The 25,548-nt window shown below is 41.6% G+C and overlaps 1 protein-coding gene and 1 long non-coding RNA gene across 6 annotated transcripts in view; one reads left to right on the plus strand and one right to left on the minus strand.

Annotated features, from left to right (window-relative positions):
• Window positions 1-23,033, plus strand: part of COL8A1 (collagen type VIII alpha 1 chain) — a 56,513-nt gene extending 33,480 nt beyond the window's left edge. The window contains exons 1-3 of one of the 4 annotated variants that reach the window (XM_074403538.1): window positions 7,936-8,754; window positions 15,845-16,175; window positions 20,187-23,033. In XM_074403538.1, coding sequence (XP_074259639.1) covers window positions 8,752-8,754; window positions 15,845-16,175; window positions 20,187-22,096 — 2,244 coding nt within the window. In that variant the 5' untranslated portion in view covers window positions 7,936-8,751 and the 3' untranslated portion in view covers window positions 22,097-23,033. Of the gene's footprint in view, window positions 1-7,935; window positions 8,755-15,844; window positions 16,176-20,186 lie in introns of those variants that run through there. The other 3 variants (XM_074403539.1, XM_003943532.4, XM_039477616.2) reach the window with 3 other exon arrangements.
• LOC141585312 (uncharacterized) overlaps window positions 1-25,548 on the minus strand; it is a 400,044-nt gene that overhangs the window by 350,963 nt on the left and 23,533 nt on the right. The gene's annotated exons all lie outside the window — the stretch shown is intronic.

A 25,548-nucleotide genomic window follows, 5' to 3' on the forward strand; every position in this document is an offset into this window, starting at 1 on the left:
TGGAGTTTAAATGCCACCCTACTTATCTCACATGGGCATTTCCTTCTTGCTTACAGGAAGTCAGCCCCTGAACCAGTGAGGGGGATGATTTTGACTCAGTGTCCCTCTGTGGCCTCTGAACGACATTAGTCTTTCCTGTGTTAGTTCAAAATGATCTGATGAAATTGTAAACACCAGATGGGACTCAGAAACCTGGGAAAGAGCAAAGAAATCAGGGAAACCACAGGTAGACGAGAAAAGGGGGAAAACAGAAAGCCTGATGAGGAAGCAGGACTGGTTTCTTGGTATTTTTTTTTCACGTCCGTCTTTGCCTTGGATTGACGTTGAGTCAGAAGTGACCTTTAAGTTGTGCTTGAATCCTCTCCAGCTCTTAGCATGGTAGTTCAAAAATGTTTGTTGAATGGGATAAACAAGAAATCTAAAGTGGTGTGTGATCATGAGCTCAGGGGAATGGGTCACGAACACTGCCCCGGTCTTCACTGAATGTCCCCTGGTTAGTTTCACTTTGTAAGAAAATAAAATAAGGAATAAATGAAAACGTTACTGGAAAGGGGTCCCAATCCAGACCCCGGGAGAGGATTCTTGGATCTTGCACAAGAAAGAATTTGAGGGAAATCCGTAAAGTGAAAGCAAGTTGATTAAGAAAGTAAAGGAATAAAAGAATCGCTGCTCCATAGGCAGCGCAGCAGCTCGGGGAGATAATTATTTCTTGACTAGATGCTAAACAAGGGGTGGATTCATGAGTTTTCTGGGAAAGGGGTGAGCAATTGCCAGAACCGAGGGTTCCTCCCCATTTTAGACCATATAGGGTAACTTCCTGACATTGCTATGGCATTTGTAAACTGTCACCGTGCTCGCAGGAGTGTCCTTCAGCATGCTAATGCGTTATAACTAGCATATAGAGAGCAGAGGTCACTTTCATCACCATCTTGGTTTTGATGGGATTTAACTGGCTTCTTCACCACAACCTGTTTATCTGCATGGTCTTGTGACCTGTATCTTGTGCCAACCTCCTATCACACCCTGTGCGTAAGAACCTCCTGGGAATGCAGCCCAGTAGGTCTCAACCTTATACTTCACTAGAGAGTAGTGCCTCTCTTGGGGGACTCTCTTCCTCAATACCCAGATTCTATTACTGTTTTACAGCAGAGAAGTCAGAAACCTACAGAAGCTGAGTCACAGAGGCTGGTGGCAAGCTCAGGACAGACGCCCTATTTCCTGACTCTCAGAGTTAGAATTGTGAGATTCAGATGAATGAATAAAATATAAAAGATAGGGACAGTAAAATAAATTGCAGGCTACACTAAGTAGAAATGGAATCATGACAACCAAACCTTAATCTGTTTGCTATTAGGGCAGAGAACAAGATTGCACTCTGCTCCTCTGGAATTCAGACACACTTTCTGGTATTTAAAGGAATACAAGGAAAGCTCACACAGGCTGAGCTGGGTCTCTTTATAGCGTAAATATCTTTCCAAAGGGGAAAAGAAATACGGAAAGATGGTAAGTTTGTCTTCTGACATTATTTCCCAGACATTTTTCTAAGACATTTTTCTACACTCTCTTGGAGTGTAACTGTTTCTGAGGAGTGGTAACTTTAAAGCAAGAGGAAGGAAAATTTCAATAAGAACCAAGCTGCCCCAATTCTCCCTTTATTTTTAAACAGAACCATCAAAGGGCAGCTAACGGAAATATACTTAAGTGGCATTAATTCATCCTTAAGAGAACTCTCAAAGAGTTTTATTACTACATAAGGCAAAGCTATAAACCAGCAGGAGTGAAAAGCAAAGAAAATAAGTCTGGGGAGACATCTTGTGTGAGAAAGCGAGCAGGTGGTCAGTAATGTATCCTTGGCTGGTTTCCACAGCAAGGAGACAGAAATCTGTGGTAAGGACGGGGCCCCCAACACAGACCGCCGCAGAGAAAAGAATTACGAAACTTCGCAAACTGCCATTGAGGCGTTCACATGAATATGAAATAATAAAACGTCTATGCCCCCTCCTTTTTCTCAACACCTATCGCATTTCATGTTAATACTCAACTCCAATAACCTACTGCCTCCAATAACCTACTGCCTCACTGACCAGTCACTGTCATGATTAAAGACAACAACAATAAAATGACTCAGATAGGTAGGGCCAAGGACAGCGAGTTTTTAGACCTAAAAGTAACATTAGGGGTCACTTAGTCCAACAGTCTTGGTTTTACAAACAAGGAAATGGGTCTCAGAGGTTACTTTTGAAGAGAGAGAGAGAACTTCAGAGATTTTTTCCTTGCAATGAGAAGTCTTAAATTGCATATTCACACTGGGGATTTAAAATAATGCCTCCGTGATCCTGTCATTCAGCTCAAGGTAAGCCTGAGACCTTGATCATAGGTATAAAGAGAATGTGAACAAGCATCCTGAAAATGAGTAAAAGTTATCACCGATCTCAAGAATATTTTACCAACTGTCAACCCTTCATCTTTCTTTACAGGCTTTTCAAATAAAAAATAGCATGCGTTATTAATTTCTAAGGAAGAATGGCTATTATGTAAGATTTTCCATTCTTGCAAGCTGGCAGGAGACCTCAACACACAAAATCAAGAGAGTGAGAATGAAAACAGTAGGCAGGGGGAAGAGAAACATGGACCCAGTGTTTGGGTGCTCTCTCAGCCATCACACTATCAAGACTGTACTGCAACACTTAGAAAAGGCGTAGGCAGGATGAAAATGGTGCCATCTGACAAGCATTTGTCAAGATGACTTTGTGCACAGTTACGAACAAAGTGCAAAGAGAATTCCCAAAGATAAAGGTCTGATTCTATTTCTCCAGACACTTGAGTGAGCTGTTACATGGCATGTCCTTCCCGAAACCAGCTTCTAGAATTCATGACTAAGAATTAGTTTATCAAAATAAAATGCATTACAGATTTGCTTCACTTGAGGGGAAATTAACCTTTCATATTTCAGCAAATGCCTATGGCTAAATATTGTTTGAGATTTATTTGGCATTTTAGCTGTGAGGATACTACTTTTCACTATGTATAAAAAGAAGTATATACTGAATTGAGTCTGTGTTTTTTGCATACACAAAACTCAAAGTAGTTCTCAGTGATGTAGAGTTCTAAGGGTGAGGAATGAATCTTTTAGACATAACTCTTGAAAAATGGTAATCACTAAATAAATGTTTATTGTGGCAATATTATTATTCAAGTCCCCCAAAATAGCATGGAAAGACAAAGCTAAAAAAAGTGATTGTAAGCTGATGATTTTGCCAACCTAAAGGTTTATATATATTATTACTTGTGGATTTTACTTCCTTCGGCAGTAAAAGTCTAAATTCTGCAGTTACTCCCACAAGGGCAACTTGCCGCTATCACCTGGTAGAAATGTCTTCCGTTCGAATTTCAAAGCCAAAGCCCTTTGCAGTCAATATAAAGAAGGCTCCCCTGAGTGGCCAGTTTTCTGAAGCAAAGGAGGCAGGAAGAGATCCAGCCTTTAACGACCGTTTGCAGGTAGCGAACAGGTGGGAGAAGCGCTGCCCTGAAGTGGGCAAGCAGACACAGTATTTGTTACTCACTTACTAGAAACGATCTTTACCTTGCCTTTGTTTGGACAAAGAGAACTTCAGAGATTTTTCCTTGCAATGAGAATCCTTAAATTGCATATTCAGATGAGATTTGGAAAAATGCCTCCGTGATCCTGTCAGTCAGCTCAGGCTAAGCCTAGGACCTTTATCACAGGTATAAAGAGAATCTTATGAGCATCCTGAAAATGAGTAAAAGTTATCACTGATCTCAAGAATCTTGAGACAGGAGACAACTGGTCAGCCTAGTTTTCGAAACAGGTCTTGAGCAGAGTAAAAACAAAAACGATTACCTTACAAATTCTTCATAGTAAGACTGCATTGAAGCGAAGTATCATGGAACGTGTGCTCAAGATCCCATCTGTTATTACCACTACTCCTCCTCCACCACCACCACCATTATTTAAAAATTAAATAATAGCTAACACTTATTAAATGCTTACTATATTAGACACTGTTGCAAGAATCTTACTTGTATTAATCCCCTTAATCTTCTCAACAACCTCATAAGACAGGTAATTTTATTAGCAGCAATTTATCAAAAAGAAACCAAGGCACAGAGAGGTTAAGTAACTTGCTTACGATTACACAGCTAACAAGTGATGGAATCAGGATTTACTTCAAGCACCTTAGTTCAAACTTTCTGCTGTTGCTAACTTCATCTCAAACACTAGCCAGCTAACTGGCCTCATCCATGCCCCGTGCTACTTCCTCCAGGCATTGGGCTTCCACAAGCCCACCTGCCATTTAATTCATTCCCTTCATTTCACAGTTTAGTGAAAGGAGGCCCTGAAAGGTTTACAAGGACATCATGATCGAGACGATTACAGAGGAGACTCTGAGTCTCTCAACTCCAGCTAAGTGCCCTACATTTGTGATCCACGTTCATCAATGAAATTCCATATGTTCTTGTAAGCTGTGGTGCCTTGCAATGAGTTTTGCACATAAAAAGAAAAGTCTTTGATACTCAGCCTCCTTCACTGATATTTTCCGAAGACCTGGCATCTGTCACGTAATACTCTGCCCTTTCCTTTCTCCACTTCCATTTTTCTTTGAAAAATGTTCAGTGGATCAACTGTGAAAACCTTATGATTTTTCCTCACAGACACCACATCCATCTCTCTATCCCTCAAAATAAATTCCACCCCTTAAATAAATGGAACTTCCAATACCAAGATAGCTGTGGTTTGGTTGCTCTCCGAGCTTTGCCTTTGTTCAAAGGGCAGGATGTTAGCACACAGGCTAATTATCTAGATGGAGCTGTGGTTGAAAAGCGGTGGATTTTAGAGACTGCCCTCTCTGTGGCTGATGATTTATCACAATTGAGTATTTTAGGGTTAGGCCTAGGTTTAGAACTAAATTGTTTTCAATTTAAATCCATTGTTGGGAACAGTCCCATGGAATGATTTCTGCTACTCTTAAACCACGCAACAAGGAAAGAACAAATTCACATTTTCACTGACCAAGAAATTGTCAAGATTTTTTAGTTCTTTTATAATTCAGAAACTGCCAGAACTAAATACTGCAACTTTAGCAGGATTGCCATTCTGACTAAGAGTATGCCTGTGAGAGGCGGTGGGTGAGGGGGTAGGACGAAGCAATTTTGGAAGAAATTGAATAATTATTTTTATTTTCCAAGTGCTTTTGATATGATTTAATGTTCTCCCTGTGTAAGAGAGAAACCTTTTGGCTTCATTTATAATATGAAGTCATTTGGGGTTATATGATTCAAAACAACCTTAGCTAAATAAAACTTCAACAATTGAACCCCCAAGAAATGTACTATGAAATTCATATTTTATGTTACACATTGTAGCTGTTTACTCTAAGTAAATATTTTTACAATGTCCAGTTTAATGGATTACATTAGATAAAATTTCCCCACACTTTTCTCCCTTACAAAAGGCCTGAAAACACTTACTTTGCATTGTGTTGGTTACACAAACTGTATTAGTGCAGAGAAAGCGGAAAGCTGTTCATGTAAATAACAAGAGTGATCTGCAGTCCTGCTAGAGCCATAGCAAGAAGGAACTCACCTTGCTGTGTATCGCCAGGCCATGAAATGGCAAGGACTTTATTCTTGTGGAGCCCTCACAATCCCCTACTTTACTGTAGAGCTGCCTCTGGATTTTAGATCTTCAATTTTCCTTTTTTTTCTCTCTTTTTTTTGAGACGGAGTTTCGCTCTTGTTACCCAGGCTGGAGTGCAATGGCACGATCTCAGCTCACCGCAACCTCCGCCTCCTGGGTTCAGGCAATTCTCCTGCCTCAGCATCCTGAGTAGCTGGAGGCACGCGCCACCGTGCCCAGCTAATTTTTTGTATTTTTAGTAGAGACGGGGTTTCACCATGTTGACCAGGATGGTCTCGATCTCTTGACCTCCTGATTCACCAGCCTCGGCCTCCCAAAGTGCTGGGATTACGGGCTTGAGCCACCGCGACCGGCCAGATCTTCAATTTTTCTTATAAAAGTGTTGCTGCTCCTAAAACATGACTATGTCACACTCTTTAACTACCCATTTTCCCTTTCCAAGATGCATACTTTGTATTTGTCATTCTTATGACTGGAAGCCTACGTCAGTATTTGCTGAATGACTGCAGGAATTTTTGAGCACACACATTGTAGGATGTTTTTATCTTTTATGGCCACTTTTTTAAAGGTTTCTCAGTAAGCTTCACATTTGTATTCAATCTTTGAGTGTGGTAGGGAAAAAAAGGCATGCATTATTATTATTATTGTCCCTAAATCATGTTTCTTATTTCTTCCTTTGGTTTCTGGGCAAGCATAGTTTACTTGACCACAGGAATATTTACAGGGGGTGAGGGGGTACAAACTCCCTATCCTTATTCCATTGCCAACTGTAAGAAAAGAGAGTGCAATATTGAAAAGTAACTGCAAGTATGAAATTGATCTAACTTTCCGACATACAAAGACTTGAGTACCTAAGTTCCTAAACTACTACTTATTATTATTATTATTATTTTATGTATTTATTTATTTTGTGATGGAGTCTCACTCTTGTCGCCCAAGCTGGAGTGCAGTGGCACCATCTCGGCTCACTGCAACCTCCACCTCCTGGGTTAAAGCAATTCTCCTGCCGTAGCCTCCCGAGTATCTGGAATTACAGGCATGCCCCACCACACCTGGCTAACTTTTGTATTTTTAGTAGAGACAGGGTTTTGCCATGTTGGCCAGGTTCATCTCAAACTCCTGACCTCAGGTGATCTGCCCACCTCAGCCTCCCAAAGCGCGGTCTGAGCCACCACACCTGGCCCCTAAAATTATTTATCTGTGAAGTGTGGATATGGTCTTCACATTCACAGTTACAAAAAAACTTCAGAAGTGGAAGGGACTTTGAAGTCATATAGCCATTATTCTCATTCTGCAAATGAGGGGAACTGATGTCGTCAGGACAGGTAACTTACTTGGGTCAGAACTAAAGCTTAGGTATTTTCTGCTCTGAAAACAATGACGCTTTCATATTATGAAAAGAAAAAAAAATATATTCTACTTTAGAGTTTTTTTAGGGGTTTTCTCATGTGTTTTATAAACTGTTTAGCAGCTGACACTATTCCAGTTAGAGAAACAAAAAAATTAATTGTAAACTTCAAATATGTGAGCTATTATTTTAAGAAAAATATTCTGCAGATGTTTCCACCTCCTTTGAGAATGGAAAAAAAGGCAATGAGCTTATAGTTCAGCAGAAGAGATTCAGATTAATATTCGGAAATCTAATGTGAAATCCTAGAACTGGTTACTAGGGAATGTTGCAAAATCTCCTCTGGAGAACTTTTGGAATGTGGTGGCTGGCCATTCGTTTCAGAGGCATTATGTGTGTGGCTCATTTTTAGAGCTGGGGGCACAACCTAATTGACTTCTCAGGTTTTGTTGCTCCCCTGAGGTCATTATCTGCTATAGTTAGTACGCGGAGGTGACTGGCTGCTCTTATTTGCAGAATTCAGGATTTGTTGGTGAAGTATATAATTTAGGCTCAGCTTTACATTTGTAGCCATCTTGATAGATGTAAATAAGCAGACTGACCAAAACCAATGAATGTTTATTAGATGGTCTTTCCCACTGCCTCCGTGCAATTGACTGACCAGAATCTGACAGGCTTATTTATTTGGGCTCTCTATTAGTCCATTTTCACACTGCTATAAAGAACTACCTAAGACTGGGTAATTTATAAAGAAAGGAGGTTTAATTGACTCACAGTTCCATATGGCTAAGGAGGCCTCAAAAAACTTATAATCACGGTGGAAGGAGAGAGAGAAGCAAGCACCCTTTTCACAAGGTGGCGGGGGGTGGGGGGAGAGAGAGGGAGAGAAAGTGCAAGGTATGGGGGCAGGGGGCGGGAACAGCCAAACACTTTTAAACCATCCGATCTCATGGGGATTCACTATCATAGGGGAACCGCTCCCACAATCCGGTCACCTTCCACTAGGCCCCTTCTCTTGACATCTGGGAATCACAATTTTAAATGAGATTTGGGTGGGGCCGCAGAGCTGAACTATATTGGGCTCCATCTCAGCACACTTACCCTGCCAGTGGCTTTGTGACTTAGTAAATACTTTAAGCTTGTATTCCTAGTCAGAAAAGCGAAGAGTGAGGAAGCCTGTCCAAGAGCCTGTCTTATGTAACAGAATTCCTTATTTCATGCAAAAAGAGGGCCTTGGTATTCGGAGGGCAAGACGGAGGAAGTGACGGCCCAGTTAGACGGATCAACACCCCGTGAAATAACGCTGGGGCTCTGTCAGTTCATATACCGGACGTCAGCTCCTATAAGTCATTAAACAACAATTTTCAATTTCTGACTTGGACTGTAACAGGAATAACTGTATACAGTCTTGAATTTCAGTAAAATAACCAATCATATAAACACAGGATGGGGACATTATTAATTACAAACTGTAATGTCAAAAAAGACCCAGGAAACGGGTATGGGACTAATGATATAATGCATTTGAAGTATAGTTATATGTGATTTAACAGTAGGAATATGTTCTGAGATATGCATCATTAACTGATTTTGTCATTGTACAGACATCATGGAGTGTACTTACACACACCTAGACGGTGGCACGTGGTACCTACCTAGGCTATGGGGCATAGCCTCTTAACCCCAGCCTACAAACCTATACAGCATGATACTGTACTGAATACTGTAGGGCAACTGTAACACAATGGTAAGTATTTGCGCGTCTAAATATATCTAAACATAGAAAAGAAAATGCATTGCACCACAGACATTATGATGAGTAAGACCTAACTAGGTGACAGGAATTTTTCAGCTCCATTATATTCTTACAGGACCATTGGCATAAATATGGTCCTTTGCTGACTGAAATGTCATTATGCAGCTCATGACTGCATAGTACCTGGGACTTTTTTTCCGTAAATAAAAGCAATGTTGAGATAATGTTGAGTTACTTATAAAAGTGATTAATATTTATAACCTGAGGGTCATTGATCAATGTAGTTACAGAGTTGTTAATATCTCTAATACTAATCAATTTTGCAACAAAGGTACATATCATTGATCAGTTGACCCTAAGGTGGGCTTATTTTAAAATGATCTTAGCATGACAATAAAAGATCAGGTGCCCATCTTTTATCTTATAGCCAAGTTTTGGGATTCATTTTCTCAACGTGCCCTCCTTACCACCCCCCCACCCCCTAACAGTAAGCTACATGTGCACCTCCATATATAAATCAAAAAGGTAAGTTTCTTTAAAAGTTGCTTAGATAGCCGGGCACGGTGGCTCAAGCCTGTAATCCCAGCACTTTGGGAGGCCGAGGCGGGTGGATCACGAGGTCAAGAGATCGAGACCATCCTGGTCAACATGGTGAAACCCCGTCTCTACTAAAAACATAAAAAATTAGCTGGGCGTGGTGGCACGTGCTTGTAATCTCAACTACTCAGGAGGCTGAGGCAGGAGAACTGCCTGAACCCAGGAGGCGGAGGTTGCGGTGAGCCGAGATCGCGCCATTGCACTCCAGCCTGGGTAACAAGAGCGAAACTCCGTCTCAAAAAAAAAAAAAAAAAAAAGTTGCTTAGATAATAATTTTTAAAAAGCAACAAAATTGTAAAAGATAATGAGTTGCTTTTCAAATGTTCTCATCATTATTAATATCCAAGTCAAAAATATGAGGGCTTTCTGTCAACAACCTCTGTAGTCAGAATTTTAAATGGGGAATGAAGCTGAATTGGGTATTTTTGAAAGCCCCTATCAACACTAAGAATTTTGATTGTGAGCATACATCAGTAAATATTGAGAAGTCAAATTTTTCTTGTCCTCAGAAAACTTCCGATTATGTTTAGTCTAATGGGAAAAAAAAAGAAAAGAAAAAAATATAAGCCTAAAGTTTAATTCTCCTAAAGTTTAATACAAAAGTCAACAATTACATTTGACTTTGTCTTAAACTTTGGGAGAATAATGATGATGGAGAAGGTGGGGAGGCTTCACAGAGGAGGCAGAAATAGGGTTGGTCTGGAGGAAGGGAGGTGTTATGGGCTGAGTTGTGTCTTCCAGAATGCATATGTTGAACCCCAAGTACCTCAGAATGTAAGCGCATTTGAAAATAGAGCCTTTAAAGGGGAAATTAAGTTAAAATGAGGTCACTAGGGTGAAGGAAGAGACGATTAGGACACAGACACATGGGGGAAAGACTGTGTGAAGACAGAGGGAGGTAACTGCCATCTACAAGCCAAGGAGAGAGGCCCCAGCAGAACCCAGCTCTGCCAGCATCTTCATCTTGAACTTCTCTATCTCTAGAACTGAGAGGAAAGTCATTTCCATTGAGCCACCCAGTCTGAGATACTTTGTTATGACAACCATAGAAAACTATATGGTAGGACTGAAATCTACAGAGAAATAAAAGGAAAATAATAATTATCTTCCAGGAAAAAAGACTATGGTAAATAAAGAATGCAAAATGAGGTCAGGCATGGATGAGGAACATACTTTTGAAATGAGTCTATATAAGTGACAGGTAACTTCAGCTAACATTGTAGTAAACAGGACTCTTTCCTTTTTTTCCTGTATGTTGTCTTAATAGAGACAAATCTGTCAACCTTCACATCTTTATCCAAAATTTACTTCCTCAGATGTTGTTCCCTACCGTTCTTTCCAAAAACATCGGAACTCTTCTACTCCGTCATTCTCGAACCCTTTACCCTGCTGCTGTACACTGAATGTTTATGTCCCCCCAAATTCATATGTTGACATCTGACGCCCCCTCAAAGTGATGATATTAGAAGGTGGGGCCTACAGGAGATGATTAGGTCATGAGGGCAGAGTCCTCATTAGTAGATTTAGTGCTCTTACGAAAGAGACTCTCGAGAGCTCCCTTGCCCCTTTTATCATGTAAGGATACAGCAAAATGGTGTCATCTATGAACCAGAAAGTAGTTCCTTACTAGACACCCAATCTGCTGGCATCTTGATCTTGAACTTCCCAGCCTCATGAACACTCAGAAATTGCTGTTCTTTTTAAACCACTCAGCCTGTAATATTTTTGCTATAGCAGCCCTAATGACTAAGACACCTGCATCGCTTTTTCATAGCACTCAAATCTGAAATTATAAAATTTATTTTTAATATGTATCACCTGTATCTCCACACTAGTAAATGAGATCTCGACTTTCTAATTCACCACCATCACTTTTTCATAGCACTCAAATCTGAAATTATAAAATTTATTTTTAACATGTATCACCTGTATCTCCACACTAGTAAATGAGATCTCGACTTTCTCATTCACCACCATCGCTTTTTCGTAGCACTCAAATCTGAAATTATAAAATTTATTTTTAACATGTATCACCTGTATCTCCACACTAGTAAACGAGATCTTGACTTTCTAATTCACCACCATATCGCCAATACTCAGAACATTTCCTAGCAATTTGTAGGTTGAACAGTTCAATGGGTATATCTAATGAATGAACTGTCCTGAGAAATGCAATCAAGAGAGAACTTTCTTTGAGAGGCATGGAAAAGCCAGGAAGGCAATTCCGGTGTGCACTGGAGGAGGATTCTGCCTGACTTCCCCTTGCTTTCGGATGGCAAATCTGAGGCTACAAATCTTGTACAAGTGAGAGGCACAGAGGACCAGCCCAGGAGCTGATCAGAGAGGCTTGTCCACACTACACAAGACAGAGACACACATACATATGCAAAGACACGCTGCGTTAGCCTGTGCGAAAGGAAAGTTGGATTCAAGGCAAGGACCAACAGATTAAATATTTAAACAGTCTTCTGTATAGTAAGCCAAAAATCTCATGAGGATAAATGTACAAATAGAATGCTGAGGAGCATCTAGAATTATATATATATCATATTATTCTGTTAGATACATTACATTTCAGGTCACATGAGGAATTTGAAACTCTCTGCAGCCCTGCCCAAATATAGAAAACCATTTAGGGCTGTTCAAAATGCCTAGGATTCGTAATTATTGACACATGATGAATGGCTGCCTTGGGTCAGCTGTTCTGTTTTTTAAGCATTTTTAACAAGTACATTTGAATGGCCATTGCTGTTTTATTCATGTTAGGTTATCATTGTTGCAGTTAACCTCACATTTACTTTGCTAGTATCCTTCCTGGAAAATCTTTGACATTTCAGTTGGTTTCGATTTGTCTTCCTGGTCAAACTCCATTAATAATAACTTAAATTTGAATAGTCCTTTTCAGCTTACAAAGAATTCATATTATCCTTTGTACCCCTAAACAGCTCTGAGGGATAGGCAGAGATTCTAATTTCTATTTTATAGGTGAGAAAACTGAGGCTTCGTGAAGCTAAGGGACTTATCCAAGGCCACAGGCATGGAGAACTGCAGAGCCAAAACTTAAATACAAGTCTTTTGACTTCTTCCACAATGCTTTTGTCATATGACATGATACCTATCACTAAGCCAGCCTGGTTGGCAGAGATTCAATGTTTACACACATTAGATATGGTTATGTTCAAGAACACACACACACACACACACACACACACCAGCTGCCAAATAAATAGAAATCAAAGAAAATATTAAGCACAATTCACAATATTATTGTGCTCCAAATTCTCAGAAAGAGAGGCATGAAAACCCACTATCACCATTTCTTCCCAGCAAATATTCCAAGGCTCCTTCTTTCTCGCCAGGTGTTTGTATAACATTACCCAAATCTGACGTTCTTTTGAGTGATTTGGGAGAACCACCACACCACTTTGACCACCAAAAATATCCTCAGGGACAGAAGAAAAATTAGCAGGAATAAGTAAAGCAGTAAATTCTAACCAGGGCCCTTACATAAATATTCAAGCTAAAACTGAACAAAGTTTATTTAAATAAAGAGCCAGAGAAATGGTAGATGGCAGACCTAAGGAGGTAGTTTTCAGGAGAGAAAGGCCAAGCCTATGAGAGGAAATAATTGTAGTAAAGCGGGATCCCACTGGGTCTTTGGTATTCAACTGGTATTCTTCCAGGCATTTCATCTCCTTCCAGTTTTCCAGTATTTCATGAGATTGTCCTGGTTTAAAGATTATTAAGTATAATCCAACACATCCACTGAATTGATGGCAGGGTGAAGGGCCAAACATGCTAGCTTATTATTAAAGACTTCACCACATGTCTGGGGTTCATTAATTAAATTCATTTGTGCCCAAAAGTTGAACTGAGTATCAGCTTATACATTACCAAATATTACCACACGTTTCTGGTATGGATTAACGCTTTCAAATCTCCAGTAACTGCCTTACAGATGTGGAACGTTAGAGGTAGGCAAGACCGAAGAGAACATCCAAGTCTTACTTTAACAAATGAAGAACTTAAGGAAACTTGTTTACATACACATAACTAGACAAGAAATACATGCTGATCTTTGAGTGAAAAAAGCAAAAAATACAAGTGTGTATAGTATGCTGTAACTTATGTTTGAAAGGGATGCATATTATATGTGCATATCCATAGGCTATCCAAAAAATATAAGGGAAAATTATTGCTTCGACTATAAGGGATTTTAAATACTGGAGAACAGAAGCAGGAGAAAAATTTACTTTTTGCTAGATATCCTTTGCTACTCAATAACTGTTCACACATCTGGTCACCCCTCATAAGAGTAGAAGCTCTCTGATGGTAAGGCCCACTGATCATATTATATTCATCTTAGTAATCCCAAAAGGGCCTAGCAAGTGTTTCTTCATTTTTTTCAGGGGAAAAATGGCTAGTTAGTATATTTAGAAAACTTGCAAAGCATTGAATTTTGTGGTAGGGATTCATATTAAATATTTTCTCAGGTGCTTCTTATTCACCAATCCTTTGGTAGCCTGTTTACACTCTTAGCATTACTTTTAAATAGGATATTGCAAAGGCAACACATATTTTCTAAGCAGTGGAAAACGATGATCCAGAAACAAGTAAGGTAGAAACAAAGAAAACAACTCTCGTGAGAATGGAAATTGAATTATTTATAGACAAAAGTTTTCTCAAAATTTTCCAAAGGATACTTCACTAAAAATTGTGAGAAACTTGCCACTTCTCTCTCTCTCTGCAGCATTATGATGACATGCCCCTTAAGATTCAAATTTTCATCAAGTCCCTTAATAGAGTGTGAGCATGCAGTGGGTGTATGCCCAGCGTTAGTTCCACACGGGGCAGGGACGGGCAGGCAGAATACGCAACACACTTAAGTGTGTCCCACACTCGCCCCCTAGTGTGCCCTTGCCAACACTGCACTTCTCTGGGCTGTCTGGTTTTGGGCCTAGGGCATTTCCAGAGGTCTTTTCAAGCTGGTTTTTATAAACAGATGAGCGCCATTTATATTTATTCTGTTAACTGCCGATTTGCAAAAAGTGCTCTTAAGGGGCTTAGAAGCAGCCTATTCTTATGAAGACTTAAACATCTCGCTCTTATTTATACAGCTAATTTGCTTCATAAACTCTCTTTCACAAAAGGACAAAGACTTTAACGGTCCAATTAATTTCTAAACTAATGAATTCATAGTATTTAAATACAAGAAATAAAGGTGTGTCATCATGATAGTGATTTTTAAAATATTTCATACCGTCACATGAAGAAGTATTTTCTCTTCGATTCAGAAGACTTACGCAGCCTTTTGCTGTTTGCTCTTTACAATTTTTTGTGAATACATCAAAGTAGCCCTCATCTGGCATATGAAAAATCTCTACTGTGGCATAAAGCCTATAAATTATTAACTGTTTCCATTTAGAATAGGATTCTGGTACTTATTAACAAAGCCTAACTTGTCACCAGTTCTGCCTCCTTCTATCAGAATGTATTGTTACGATTAGGTTTCATGCAAATGTACACTGCCCAAACTAACAGCAGCTTAAAGAAGATAGAACTTCGGTGGGTGCGGTGGCTCATGCCTGTAATCCCAGCACCTTGGGAGGTCGAGGCGGGTGGATCACGAGGTCAAGAGATGGAGACCATCCTGGTCAACATGGTGAAACGCCATTTCTACTAAAAAAAAAAAATACAAAAAATTAGCTGGGCATGGTGGCACGTGCCTGTAATCCCAGCTACTCGGGAGGCTGAGGCAGGAGAATTGCCTGAGCCCAGGAGGCGGAGGTTGCGGTGAGCCGAGATCGTGCCATTGCACTCCAGCCTAGGTAACAAGAGCGAAACTCCGTCTCAAAAAAAAAAAAAAGAAGATAGAATTTCACTTCTCTCTGGGGTAAACAAAGTCCAAATTTAAGGATTGGTATGGCATCTCATGTTTAACCAGGCCTGAGGCTTCGTCTGCCTTGTTTTATGAACCTCTTTGCACTGCATTCACCTCATGGTCCAAGATGTGTGGTCTGTTTCCAGCAACCTATCAGCAGTCCAACCAGAAAGAAGGAGGAAGGGGAAGACATGCCCACTCTGTTTTAAGATTCTTCCTGGAAGGGGCACCCATGATAACTACCCCCAGTTGGCCAACATGGCTGAAATGGCCCTGCCTGGCTGAAATGTCTTCATTCTGGGCTGCTCTGTTCCCAGGTGAAGACAGGAAATCAGGGGAAGAAAGGCAGAGTCAATATGGGGACGACCAGCAGTCTCTCCCACAGTCTATATTCCTACCAGTTGCCTTTATTTGACAGATTCTACTCTTATTCTTTGTTTTCTGTAGAAAGTTCACATTTTCCTTTTCACGTGCTTTCTGTCATGAAGTTCTGATGTGAAAGACTGTTTCCTTTTTGCTTTTCCTACCTTCTATCTCTAAATAAACTCAAGTCACTTGGCTTTGCAGAGTTTCACCAAGTTGGTGCACTGGTTCCTCCCACAGGTGATGGCTGTGCTGCCCGACCCTCTGCAGCTGCTGGGAGTGCTGCTTACCATTGCCCTGAGCTCCATCAGGCTCATTCAGGCTGGTGCCTACTATGGGATCAAGCCGCTGCCACCTCAAATTCCTCCTCAGATGCCACTGCAAATTCCACAATACCAGCCCCTGGGTCAGCAAGTACCTCATATGCCTTTGGCCAAAGATGGCCTTGCCATGGGCAAGGAGATGCCCCAGTTGCAGTATGGCAAAGAATATCCACACCTACCCCAGTATATGAAGGAAATTCAACCGGCACCAAGAATGGGCAAGGAAGCAGTACCCAAGAAAGGCAAAGGTAATATCATACTCCCAGGCTGTTATTAATGACAGCTTTCCAAACCTCTAAATTATGGGATCAGAGGGTGAAGATAAACTTTAGAAACTTTAGTTTTAGAATTTTTTATTGGCATTTTTCAAATGCCTACCGCGTTCTAAAGCCTATTCTTGAAAAGTTCTGGCCTTAAAGAGACAGATAAAATTACCACTTATGTTTTACTTTAACTAGCATCAGATGAAATCAAAGATATTAAATCACAATAGTCTACTACCCCCTTATTATTTATTTATTTATTTATTTATTTATTTTTGGGGGACGGAGTTTCGCTCTTGTTACCCAGGCTGGAGTGCAATGGCGCGATCTCGGCTCACCGCAACCTCCGCCTCCTGGGTTCAAGCAATTCTCCTGCCTCAGCCTCCTGAGTAGCTGGGATTACAGGCAAGCGCCACCATGCCCAGCTACTTTTTTGTGTTTTTAGTAGAGACGGGGTTTCACCATGTTGACCAGGATGGTCTCGATCTCTTGACCTTGTGATCCACCCGCCTCGGCCTCCCAAAGTGCTGGGATTACAGGCTTGAGCCACCGCGCCCGGCACCCCTTATTATTTATTTATTCAAACATTCAGCAACTCTCTCTAGTGAGCACCTATTTGTGCCAGGCTCTGTGCCAGATGCTGGGAGCTAAAGCAGTGAAAAAAAGAAAGGTGACACATAAGTCTTCTGAACGAGGAGAACAATGTTGTAAGGGCCTGCTGTGTTACAAGAAAAGTCACGTGAAAGCATTCTGTGAACCAAGTATTATGGAAGTGCAAGTGGTTTTAATACTACTCTAATTACATGTGTCAATCAATAGATCGACAGAAACAAACTAAGAGTATAGACTGCATCTAGGGATGACACCCGAAAATCTCTCCTGTTGCTTTCTAGGCATATTTATTTAGCACCTACAGAATGCTCCTCACTGTGATAGACACTTGACGGTAAATTCAGTTGGTTTGTGCGGAGTTCTCAGAAACCTGGCATTTGTAAGAAAAAGCTCCATCAGAGCAGCAATTACCTTTGAGAAGTGGAGCCAGTCCCACTAGTCCCTATGATGGCAGGAAGCTCCACTTCTGGAGAACTACTGGATTTGGAGCTCAGAGGTCTAGAAGCGTGAATGCCAGTAATGAGAGAGACCTCGTCATTTGACCTTTCTGAGCCTATTTGCTTGATTTGTCAAATCAGATTGTTGGGTAAATAAAGCGCGGAGTAAATGCTAAAGCACCATAGGAACCTGAAGTTGCTAAAACTGCTCATTCAATAAATCCCCAGTAAAAACAGAGGAAGTTCCAGGCACTGTGCTACACACCAGGGTTCCTGATTCATCTCTCCCCAAATAACTCCTCAATACAGTAACTACCCAATTCACTGGTTAGAAATAGCACGACTGAGTAGTACCATAAGCATAACTATTCACGTAAAGAAAGTATTCCTGACTTTCTTCTCTTTAGGAGCTAGGATTCTACTAGAAGGTTATCTCCAACATTTCTTTTCCTTCCTTTCGTGAATGGCTTGCCTGGCCTTTGGCATTTCTTGTCCTCACTCTGATGGGTGCTCATATTTTAAAAGAATATGAGTTCTCTGTTTGCATGTTATTCCCTGACAGGAGCTCAGTGAAAAGTACAATGGTCAGGATTAAGGTGCTACTAATGACCTAAGTATTATGCCAAGAAGATATAGGGACCATACACTTCACTTCTCCATGTCACCCCTTAGTCCCAGCAGCATGGCAGACCCAGAGTTGTGTTTATCTGAAAGGCACAACATATTCATTGTAACAGCATGTGCTTTGCATTGCAATAACCATTTAAGAAACTGTGACACCTTTCACATCTGTTCTCTAATCTTGTAGTGTGGCTGTATTATTCTTATTCTTGTTGTATAGATAGGCAAGCAGAGATGCTGATGGCTTAAGGGACCCAGTCACAATCTCATGCCAAGACCAGAAGATAAGCAGAGTTTTTGGCTCCTAAACCAAGCTCTCAACTTCATCCATATTGTTTATCATTCAAAAATATCTTATTCGTCTCTCCTACTTAAAAGCCAGATTTGCATATGAGAAATTATTTGTTAAATTAACAAACATTTGAGGCTTAGGAAATCCTACAGCACATTGAGGAAATTAAATGAATCTACTGACGAAAGGAGAGATGTGGACAGATGTTATTGAACCACGTACAAAATAATTCTATTCTTTCATTTTATAATCCACACCTTACTGTATTTAAGCATAAGAGGAAATATTTTGGGCATAAGTTATTATATTTAAAAACTCTGTCAGGCACAGAAAGAAAAATCCTGCATATTCTCGCTTAAATGTGCAATCTAAAACAATCGAACTCATAGAAACCCAGAGGAGTAGCCGGGCGCGGTGGCTCAAGCCTTTAATCCCAGCACTTTGGGAGGCCTAGGCGGGTGGATCACGAGGTCAAGAGATCGAGACCATCCAGGTCAACATGGTGAAAGCCTGTCTCTACTAAAAATACAAAAAATTAGCTGGGCATGGTGGCGCGTGCCTGTAATCCCAGCTACTCAGGAGGCTGAGGCAGGAGAATTGCCTGAACCCAGGAGGCGGAGGTTGCGGTGAGCCGAGATCGCGCCATTGCACTCCAGCCTGGGTAACAAGAGCGAAACTCCATCTCAAAAAAAAAAAAAAAAGAAAAAAAGAAACCCAGAGGAGTGTAATCCTAGCACTTTGGGAGGCCAAGGTGGGTGGATCACCTGAGATCAGGAGTTCAAGACCAGCCTGGCCATCGCGGTGAAACCCCAAGTTGAAAACAAAACAAAACAAAAAAACAAAAAACAAAAAACAAAAAAAAAGAAATCCAGAGGAGAATGGTGGTTACCACAGGTGTTGGGGTGGGGTAGAAGAGAGAGAATGGAGAGAGGATGGTGAAAGGTTTAAAGCCTCAGTTAGGAGAAATAAGCTGTTTTTTGGATAGCTATTGCATAGTATAGTGAGTACAGGCAATAATAATGTATTACACACTTCAAAAATCACTAAAAGAGTAAATTTCAAATATCTCACCAGATAAAAATAAGTATTTGAGGTGACAGATATATTTAGCTTGATTTAATTATTTACCTTGTATTCATAAATCATAGCATCACTTTGTACCCCATAAATAAAATACAACTATGATTTGGGTAATCACTTCAATATTGTTTAAAACACACACACAGGCACACGCACACGCGCACACACACACGTACTCAGAATAAATGAGATGAAAAAATATATAAATGTCAAATGGTTATCCCTGAGTAGTGGGCTTATAGCCAACTTTGATTTTTCTTTATACATCTTTGAATCTTCCAAATTCACTGTAATAAACACACCATAATATCTCTAAGTTTTACACTTGGAAAATTGTTCCTTCTTCAGTAGTTTTTAGCTTCTTTGCTTAACCAATGCGGATACAAGCAGCTGCACATATCAGTTATCAAAACACACCTCAAATACACAAAAAGAAAATTGTCAGCTCAATTTTTCTCCCTTTTTGTTTTGCTTGTTTGAGACAGAGTTTTGTTCTTTCGCCCAGGCTGGAGAGAAGTGGCACAATATGAGCTCACTGCAACCTCCGCCCTTGCCCTCCCCCAACTCCGGGTTCAAAGGATTCTTCTGCCTCAGCCTCCCAAGTAGCTGGGATTATAGGCGTGTACCACCACACCCAGCTAATTTTTGTATTTTTAGTAAAGACAGAGTTTTGCCACGTTGGCCAGGCTGGTCTTGAACTCCTGACCTCAGGTGATCCATCTGCCTTGGCCTCCCAAAGTGTCAGGATTACAGGTGTGAGCCACCGCGCCCAGCCTGATTTTTCTTTAAGTTCTAGAAGATGAGCATATTATTCCTAGTCTTTCCTCTTGATAAGTATTAGGCAAACATGTTAGAACTAAATCATAGTTATCAGTACTTCACTGACGTGAGGGACAATCTACTAACCAATCTCTCTCTCTCCCCCATACCCCTTCTCTCTCTTCTCTTTCCCAGTAGAAATACCATTAGCCAGTTTACGAGGGGAACAAGGTCCCCGTGGAGAGCCCGGCCCAAGAGGACCACCTGGGCCCCCTGGTTTGCCAGGTCATGGGATACCTGGAATTAAAGGAAAACCAGGGCCACAGGGATACCCAGGAGTTGGAAAGCCAGGTATGCCTGGAATGCCAGGGAAGCCAGGAGCCATGGGCATGCCTGGGGCAAAAGGAGAAATTGGACAGAAAGGGGAAATCGGGCCGATGGGGATCCCAGGACCACAAGGACCTCCAGGGCCTCACGGACTTCCTGGCATTGGGAAGCCAGGCGGGCCAGGGTTACCAGGGCAACCAGGGCCAAAGGGTGATCGAGGACCCAAAGGACTACCAGGACCTCAAGGCCTTCGGGGTCCTAAAGGAGACAAGGGCTTCGGGATGCCAGGTGCACCAGGAGTGAAGGGCCCTCCGGGAATGCATGGCCCTCCCGGCCCTGTCGGGCTGCCAGGAGTGGGCAAGCCAGGGGTGACAGGCTTCCCTGGGCCCCAGGGCCCCCTGGGAAAGCCAGGAGTTCCAGGAGAACCCGGGCCACAAGGCCCTATTGGGGTGCCAGGGGTTCAAGGGCCTCCTGGGATACCTGGAGTTGGAAAGCCAGGCCAGGATGGGATCCCAGGCCAGCCAGGATTTCCAGGCGGCAAAGGGGAGCAAGGACTGCCAGGGCTGCCAGGACCCCCAGGCCTTCCAGGGATTGGGAAACCAGGCTTCCCAGGACCCAAAGGTGACCGGGGCATGGGAGGTGTTCCGGGGGCTCTTGGACCAAGAGGGGAGAAAGGACCAGTCGGTGCCCCAGGAATAGGGGGTCCTCCGGGAGAGCCAGGCCTGCCTGGAATCCCAGGTCCTATGGGCCCTCCAGGTGCTATTGGTTTTCCTGGGCCCAAAGGAGAAGGTGGGGTTGCAGGGCCACAGGGGCCACCAGGTCCCAAGGGTGAGCCAGGCCTTCAAGGCTTCCCAGGAAAGCCTGGTTTCCTCGGTGAAGTAGGGCCTCCTGGCATGAGGGGTTTGCCAGGTCCCATAGGGCCTAAGGGGGAAGCTGGGCACAAAGGCTTGCCAGGACTCCCTGGTGTTCCAGGGCTTCTCGGACCGAAAGGAGAGCCAGGAATCCCAGGGGATCAGGGTTTACAGGGCCCCCCAGGTATCCCAGGGATTGCAGGCCCTAGCGGCCCCATTGGACCACCTGGGATTCCAGGCCCCAAGGGGGAGCCAGGCCTCCCAGGGCCTCCCGGGTTCCCTGGTGTAGGAAAACCTGGAGTGGCAGGACTTCATGGCCCCCCAGGGAAGCCTGGTGCCCTTGGTCCTCAAGGCCAACCTGGCCTTCCAGGACCCCCAGGCCCTCCAGGACCCCCAGGACCCCCAGCTGTGATGCCCCCTACACCAGCACCCCAGGGAGAGTATCTGCCAGATATGGGGCTGGGAATTGATGGTGTGAAACCCCCCCATGCCTATGGGGCTAAGAAAAGCAAGAACGGAGGGCCAGCGTACGAGATGCCTGCATTTACCGCTGAGCTAACCACACCTTTCCCACCGGTGGGGGCCCCAGTGAAGTTTGACAAACTGCTCTATAATGGCAGACAGAACTACAACCCGCAGACGGGCATCTTCACCTGTGAGGTCCCTGGTGTCTACTACTTTGCATACCACATTCACTGCAAGGGGGGCAACGTGTGGGTTGCTCTGTTCAAGAACAACGAGCCCGTGATGTACACGTACGATGAGTACAAAAAGGGCTTCCTGGACCAGGCGTCTGGGAGCGCAGTGCTGCTGCTCAGGCCCGGAGACCGAGTGTTCCTCCAGATGCCCTCAGAACAGGTTGCGGGACTGTACGCTGGGCAGTACGTCCACTCTTCCTTTTCAGGATATTTATTGTATCCCATGTAAAAAAAAAAAGGAAAGAAAGGAAGAAAAGAAAGATTTTATAGAAGAAAATGACGTACTAAAAAATCCAAATGAAAAACCTAATTGCTTCAAAACATTTATATAGTTGGAAAGTTATATTTAAGTGAAAATTTGGACCATCGTGTACAAATAAAAACTAAGATGCATGTTTAATACTTTGCACAGCAGCCTGTAATTGAGAATGATGGGATAGATTTATGTATCAAGTACTGACACTTGGTTGTACCCACTGGAATCATATTAGCTATTACATGTTGTATGCTTCCACAATAACCTGCTTATTCAGATCAGTCGAAATATATCAGTATGAAAGATCATAGCTAATGAAAGGCACTCACTCATATTGTTTACTTTAAAATATTTATAAATATGCCTTAAAGAAATGTAAATGATAACAATTACATACCGTATTTACTTGCTTAATTTCCTCTGGATTTGTGTAGATACCTGATATGGAATGTATGGTGGGGAGACCTGTAGTGTTACCACCCCACTGGTAGGGAGCTCTGGGGACCCCGGTAATGCTTTAGTCAAAGGGATATCTCTCTCAGGTCAGAGACTGTGTCTTTTAGTAACAGGAGTTCTGGTCAGATTCGTGTGTCTGCTGTCTGTAACAGAATGAGTGAACCAATCGACCATCCTGAATTTATTCAGGGCTTTCTCTGTTCCCAGCACTGGGTAAGGCACTTTTGTGGAGCATTAGACAGTACCTCACAAGGAGCTAGAGAACCAGATGGGAGACATGAGCAGTCATTAACTCACTTGTTCCCCAGAGTTCTATTTTTTTTTTTTCGGTGACTTATTTTCCTATTTTCTTCCCTTCATGTAATTTTCACTATGGCCCAACTAATACAAACACCTGGAAATTACAAGAAAAAAAAAAAAAAAAAAACTCTTCCTCCAATAACTCTCCAAATTTGTAGAATATATATTTTAATAGCAGATATCAGTTATGCTTATATAGCATTACAAATTATCCTCCTTTGACTACACATACAAACAACCACAATCTGGTTCTAATCATGGAGATATTAGTAATTTTTAGTAACTGTGAATTTTGAAGACATTTCTCTGTGTAGCATGTGTGCAAACTGATATATAATTTGAGGTTCCAAAGTCATTTTTTTTTAAGATGGAGTCTCACTCTGTCACCCAGGCTGGAGTGCAATGGCACGATCTTGGCTCACTGCAACCTCGACTTCCTGAGTTCAAGTGATTCTCCTGCTTCAGTCTCCTGAGCAGCTGGGACTATAGTCGTACATCACCGTCCCCGGCTAATTTTTGTATTTTTAGTAGAGATGGTTTTTCACCATGTTGGCCACACTGGTCTCAAACTTCTGGCCTCAAGTGATTCACCTGCCTCGGCATTCCAAAGTGCTGGGATTACAAAGTGGCTCACACCTGGCCAAGGTCAATTTTTAAAATCCAAACCATACTTTATTGGTAAGGGGGGACTTTTAGAATTACATAGAAAAATTAATATTTGAAAAAAATAATTCTGAAATTTTGAATTTGAAATGGATGTGCTGCTTCCAGTTGTAGGCAGTACATTTATAAGAAAAGAGAGCTGTTTCTTTAGAAGCAGACTGTGGAAGGGCTACGTAGAATGTCAAAGGGCAACAAGAGCCTGTGTTTTTTATGTCACTCTGTACTAGGCACAAATGAAAGAGCAATACAAGCCTGAAAAAGAGAAATAAATATTTTCCCAGGTTTTTACTTGGGCATATACTAACCGCTTTGGGCATTCTAAACTGGTCTCAAAACACAGAAAACCCATTTCGAGCCTGCTATTAGCCTGCTGCTGACACTAATAGTCACTTGGAGCAATAATGTGGGGTTATGGTGGTGGAATCTTGTATATATATATATATTTTTTTTTGTCAAAAATAAAAGAGTGAGTTAAGGGGATAGATATAGACAGAAAAATACACAAATAAATACGGTATAAAAACACAGGGAAATGTGTCTTTGTCAAATCTGAATCATTATTACCATCACAACAATTCTTCTCTTGGCCAATATCTCTTTTCCCTATACAGTATACAAGCACCATTTCTTCTCAACTTTTGAGAAATTAGTCCATGACCACAGAGTTTCTTACTCACTGCTAACTATACAACGGTCTTTTCACAACAAAAAGATGTCCTACACAACCTTTGTTTTCAAAGCAGACAGCATCTACGTGGTCAAATATCCTTTGGGTTGGTCTTGAGGATACTGGTTTTGGGCTGACGACTACGGAGCAACGTGGATCCATTGGGCTCCTTCTGCTAAACAGCCACATTGAAATAGTTTGAAAGCAAGTCAAATCAGGTGATTTGTAAGACTGTATTTATCTGTACACGTATGGGCTTTCAATTCCCATCAAGCAAGAGAGAAATTATCTCTTTAGTTAAAACCAAATTTCACTTTTCAAAATATCTTCCAACTTATTTATTGGTTGTTACTCAATTGCCTGTGTGTGTCTGTGTGTGTGTCTGTGTGTGTGTGTGTGTGTGTGTGTGTGTGTATGTGCACGTGCATGTGTATGTCTGTATATTATCAGGCATAGGTTTCTAACTTTTAGATAGAAGAGGAGCAACATCTATGCTAAATACTGTGCATTCTACAATGGTGCTAATCTCAGACCTAAATGATACTCCAATTAATTTAAAAAAGAGTTTTAAATAATTATCTATGTTCCTGTATTTCCCTTTTGAGTGCTGCACAACATGTTAACATATTAGTATAAAAGCAGATGAAACGACCACGTATTCTAACGTCTAGGGATTGTGCTATAAGCCCTATTTAGTTCAAAAGTAACCAGAACTCTTCCATGTGAAATGGACCAAACTCATATTACTGTTATGTAAATACAGTGTTTTAATGCAGTATGACATCCCACAGGGGAAAAGAATGTCTGTAGTGGGTGACTGTTATCAAATAGTTTACAGAATACAATGAACAGTGAACAGACTGGTAACTTGTTTGAGTTTCCATGACAGATTTGAGACTTGTCAATAGCAAATCATTTTTGTATTTAAATTTTTGTACTGATTTGAAAAACATCATTAAATATCTTTAAAAGAGTGTTTCTCATCTTGTTCATATCATTCAGCTGACACTGAACTTCACAAGTATTTTTTAATTCCTGCTTTTATGACTTTGGTGTTGAAATAGAGACCTACAATGTGCATAGAACAATTTATTCCTCTTTGACATAAGAGCTCCTAGGATAAGCAGTCTAGGACTCCCATGGTAGTTCCAATCAGGGCCCCAGGCTCCTTCCATTTTACTGCTCTTCTACCTCAAGGGTGTTACCCTCATCTCCATGATCCAGGATACTAATCATCAGTCACACTGTATCCCCAGGGAGGATGAGCAAAGCAGGAAGGACAGGACATGCTTTTTGTCTTAAGGGACTCAACCTAGCAGCTGCTTGGATCACACTCTCC

This window comes from Saimiri boliviensis, chromosome 8 (genome assembly GCF_048565385.1).
Source record: "Saimiri boliviensis isolate mSaiBol1 chromosome 8, mSaiBol1.pri, whole genome shotgun sequence".
Lineage (NCBI taxonomy): Eukaryota > Metazoa > Chordata > Mammalia > Primates > Cebidae > Saimiri > Saimiri boliviensis.